At 52.1% G+C, this 4,382-nt stretch overlaps 1 protein-coding gene across 4 annotated transcripts; it reads right to left on the bottom strand.

The window, feature by feature from the left end:
• Positions 1-1,219: 1,219 nt before the first annotated feature.
• On the bottom strand, positions 1,220-3,063 carry POP7 (POP7 ribonuclease P/MRP subunit). Of its 4 annotated transcripts, none has more exons than XM_019629889.1 (2): positions 2,844-3,063; positions 1,220-2,600 (listed from the first exon to the last, which is right to left on the bottom strand). In XM_019629889.1, the coding sequence occupies exon 2, from the start codon at positions 2,588-2,590 to the stop codon at positions 2,168-2,170; it is 423 nt and encodes a 140-aa protein (XP_019485434.1). In that variant the 5' UTR covers positions 2,591-2,600; positions 2,844-3,063; the 3' UTR covers positions 1,220-2,167. The 4 variants fall into 4 exon arrangements, with proteins under 4 accessions (XP_019485434.1, XP_019485435.1, XP_019485433.1 ...); XM_019629890.1 differs by having other exon boundaries at positions 2,848-3,063; XM_019629888.1 differs by having other exon boundaries at positions 2,803-2,882.
• Between the last annotated feature and the right edge of the window lie 1,319 nt (positions 3,064-4,382).

Here is a 4,382-nt window from a genome sequence, read left to right as displayed (position 1 = left end):
AGTGCGCATGCTCTTAACAAGAAGGTTGCCGGTTTGACTCCCGCATGGGATAGTGGGCTTGGAGCTGAGGGCGCAACTAAGATTGGACAACAACTTGACTTGGAACTGATGGGTTCTGGGGAAAACACACTGTTCCCCAATAAAGTTTTAAAAAAATTTATCGGGGAAGTGTTTTTTTCCAGGACCCATCAGTTCCAAGTCAAGTAGTTGTCTTCAATCTAGTTGTGGAGGGTGCAGTTCCTTGGCCCATGTAGGAATTGAGCTGGCAAATTTGGTGTTTTGAGCCTGTACTCAGAACACCTGAGCTAACCAGCCACCCCTACTCTTACTTCTTATATATCTTCCTCATTCACAAAAACTGTGTATCACCTTCCCAATTAAATGGTGAGTTCTGTGAAGGCAGGGGCCATTTTATATTCATCTTTGTATCCCCAGGGCCCAACCCAGGCCTTGGCTCACAATAGGTACTCAGCATGTTTAGTTATTTGAATGAAGCATTAGTCCTTCTGTAAGGAGTCAGCTTCTTGAGCTGCTGGCAGTCACTCACCCAGCACCAAAGTCCCTCGTCAACAGGAATACTCAAGCCAGAACAGATTTCCGATAAACGAGAATGTTGATTTTCAGAACCCATACCAAACTGCCTCAAGCAAACTAGAGCAAAATTCTGTTATTAACCTTTAAATCACAGACTTTCAAACTTGTGACCACGACTAAAGTAAAAAACACAATCTAGGGCCAGCCAAGTGGCTCAGTTGGTTAAGGCTGGCTTGAGAGCACGAGCTCTGAGAAGCAGGGCCGCCAGTTCGGTTCCCACATGGGCCAGTGACGCTGCGCCCTCTACAGCTAAGATGGTGAACAACAGCTTGATCTGGAGCTGGGCTGCCATGAGTAGCCAGTGACAGCGTAGGCTATAGTGAGGCTGCCATAAAGCTACCGTGAGTGGCTGGCAGCCAGCGAGAGGTGCCGTGAGCGACTGTCCAATTACTGGCAACCAACTGCCTCAGCCGGGAAGAGCACAATGATTGTAATACCAACATGGGCCAGTGAAGCGGTGTCCTCCACAACTAGACTGAAGAACAAAAGGACAGCAAGTTGTCTGTTCCCCTCCCTCAATATAATTTTTAACAAAAAAACCCAACACAATTTACATCATAACTAGTATGTGTGTGTGTGTGTGTGTGTATACCCATTGATAACTGAAAAAGTGCCAACATTACCATTTAAGTTGAACTTTTTCTTTTTTACTTGCTTTTTAAAAGGCTGAATTGATTTCAAGACCCACAAATGGGTTAACATCCACTTTGATAAATATAACTTTAGTTTGATAAACATGAGAAATCAGATCCTTCTACAAATACCCCAAAAAGACATTATCTGTATGCACAGTAATTCGGAGGGGGGCTTCCTTGTCCACTAGCGCAGCCCAGCCAGAAGGGTCTGAAGGGATCTGGACCACAGCTGCTTAGAACAATTGGGGCCCCACAGGACCAGGAAGCAAATAAAGCTGTGTGTCAGTACCTACCACAGAACCTGATACAAAGGAGGCCCCAGTCTTTGTTTCCCTCATCCTTAAACCCTCAACCGGTTCTGTGCTTGGGCACTGCCACCAGAACCTGACTTCTGAGCATACAACTATCCCAGCTGCATTCAGCAGGTGAGAGTATACACCTTATCCATTGGGCTTGCCTCTAAGAAGACAAGAAATTTTAAAGCAAACATTGGGTTGTCAGGCTTCTACATTATACTAAAGTTTGTTTTATGTTACACTGTCCATAGTACAATCTACCCTCTGTGAAGGCAGGAAACATTTGGGTTCCCTACCTGCACCTAAATACTTGTCAAGTGAACTACTCTCCTTTCCAGATATACACAGACTTTACAAAGGGGAGAGGCAGTGGAAGTGGGCTGGCTGGGCACTAACACAATTTGCTACTTTTAATTGTCTAGGACAATGGTTACAGACCACAAAAATTCAGGAAGACCCGCTGCTTGGGTCCAATAAGAGATATATTCCCCCTCTCAATTCAGTCCTTTGGGCTATGAGGCAACAGGCTTTTTCTTACGTGGCTCTGGTAGGAGGTCCACGCCAGTACTCAGTACAAGGAGAGTCACATCTCTGCCTAACTGTGTGTGGGCGGGTGGACAAAATAAGCCAGTCTCATCTCAGTTACTTGGGTGTGATCCTGAAGACTCGGATGTGGATAGCAGAGTTGTTGCGGATGCGGGTTAGCGGTTCTCGTGTATCGGTTTCTGGTTCCAGCTCATCAACAAGCTCCACTGTGGAGGTATTGGCAGCCACCTGCAAGGACCCGAAGCTGCCTGCCTGCAGCTGTAGGGCAATGTTGATTGCGCGGTTGATAGCTAGGCCCAAGCCATGAATGTAGATCTCAGTGCATGCGTTCTGACCTCGTGCCCCTCCATCCAGCAGCTTCTGGCAGCGGGCCAGCTGGGCCTTAAAGTCAGTCTTCATGTTGACATAAATGTCATTGGGCCTCCGGGGCAGGCGGTGAGGCAGTCGCTTCCGAAGGGTGTACTCCACCGGATCCAGCTCAGCCTCGATGGCCCCGCGGGGCTCTCGGCTTTCTGCCATGCTGCGTGCCCTAGCACGAGAAAGGGACGAGATCAACGAGGGGTGACGAGACTTCACTTCCTTCCTGCCTATTTCCTGCCCAAAGGGTGTAGCCGGGAAGGGGTGCACTTGACGCTCCTCTTCCCTTCCAGTCTCAATCCCCGCCCACTCACCTCAAGCTGCTGTATCTCCCCCACCCGCAGTTCTTATTCATTCATCACATCGCTGCCAACCTCAGGCCCCTCCACCGCCCCGTTTCCCGGCTCTTCCGTGCCTACTCTCTCCGGTCCACAGTGGCCTCCACGCGCACGCGGCCCGCTCCCCTGACAGGCCACTCAAGCGTTGCGCTGACCGGCCCGAACAGAGGGCCCTGCCCGCGACCTTCGGGCCCAGGAAGGGAAGACAAGCGGCGCGCAACAATAACACCAGATCCAGGCGGCTCCGGACTCCAGCAAGAACTGCAGAGTGCGCACGCGCGCCGGTCCCTCCCAGGTCCGTGCGATCCACGAATCGTCTCCCGGCCTCCGTTCTCCCCGCCCCTTTCCTGAGCTCTTGCACAATCCCGCGCGGTGTTTGAGTAACGCGAGACTTCCGGGGACGTTGGAATCTACAACGTGTACTCCTCGGAGGCGGAGCGCGGAGGCACGGGACGAGTACCTAGTCGAAGTGGGAGGACCTAGAAGGAGGAGGGTCAACTTTCCTAGACCAGTCCAAGTTCCTGGCTCGCGGAGGGGTCCTGGGGGATGGGGATGGTGTGCGTGTGGGGGACGTGGAGGAGAAACGGCTATTCTACGGGTGTGGAAGATTTGGGCGAGGTCTTGCAAAGAGAGCAGGGAGGGCGGCGAGTTCAGGACAACGTCATAGCGAAGGACCCTGAAGGCAAGTCCAGACTCTCGCGTCCATCGCAGTTCCTCTGGCCAGAGGAGGCGTGGCAGATTTGGCAGAGCTGACCTCATGCCCAAGGTCCCTGTGGCCGAAAGACAGAGGTGGGCAACGAGTGGCGAGGTCTGGCCCTCGACGGAGGACAGCGTCCCGGGACTCCCCTGCAGTTCACGGATACCCGTCCCTCTCCCCTGCCTCTTGCCTGGCTGACCCCAGGCCAGCCCTTGGGGACCCAGGTTTCACTGTTCCTTGGGGGTACGCCGACCTACCACACCCCTCAACCACCACCCACCACTAGTTCTTCGGCCGTGGCTGCGACCCTGGAAGCGGGCACGTGCGCCCCCTAGCGGGCAGGGCGAGATGGCGCAGGGGTGGGGGGAGGGAGGTCCGTGACTCCTAAGGCCAGGTAGTGAGAGGTTTCCTCTGCCTAGGGAGGGGGTTCTCTGCCCAGATTGGTGCAGCTTCTGGAGAGTTCCCTTCAGAAATGCGTTAGCCCTGCATTGGGGACCTCAAACTACTCTCCGTTTGAGTTTTCCCATCACTCAAATGGGGATAATTCCTGTCTTGTCCCAGGGCTGTGAAGCCCAATATATATAACCTTGTAAACTGGAAGCCTATGTGTAAGTTGGCATTTTTGTGGCCCCCAGACTCCTGTCTAGATGCCTAGGGTGGAGTCTATAACCTCATATGACTGGAGGTTAGAAAGAGGTCAGGTTCCTGAGAATTTCTTGCAACACTATTTAAATCTCATAGTTCTTGTAGCTTCAGAGTCTTTCATTAACCACAAGTTTGGGGGGGGGGCTTTGAGAAAGGCTGGCTACAACCCTATACTGCCTCAGAAGTGACATCTCAGCTGAGTTTTTTGGTTTTTTTAAAAGATTTTATTGGGGAATTAGGGGAGGGGAACAGCGCTGGGGAATCAGGGAATGGG

The sequence above is a fragment of the Hipposideros armiger genome, unplaced genomic scaffold (assembly GCF_001890085.2).
Source record: "Hipposideros armiger isolate ML-2016 unplaced genomic scaffold, ASM189008v1 scaffold_875, whole genome shotgun sequence".
Lineage (NCBI taxonomy): Eukaryota > Metazoa > Chordata > Mammalia > Chiroptera > Hipposideridae > Hipposideros > Hipposideros armiger.
The sequence above is the reverse complement of the archived record's forward strand: the minus strand, read 5'-3'. Positions and strand labels throughout refer to the sequence as shown.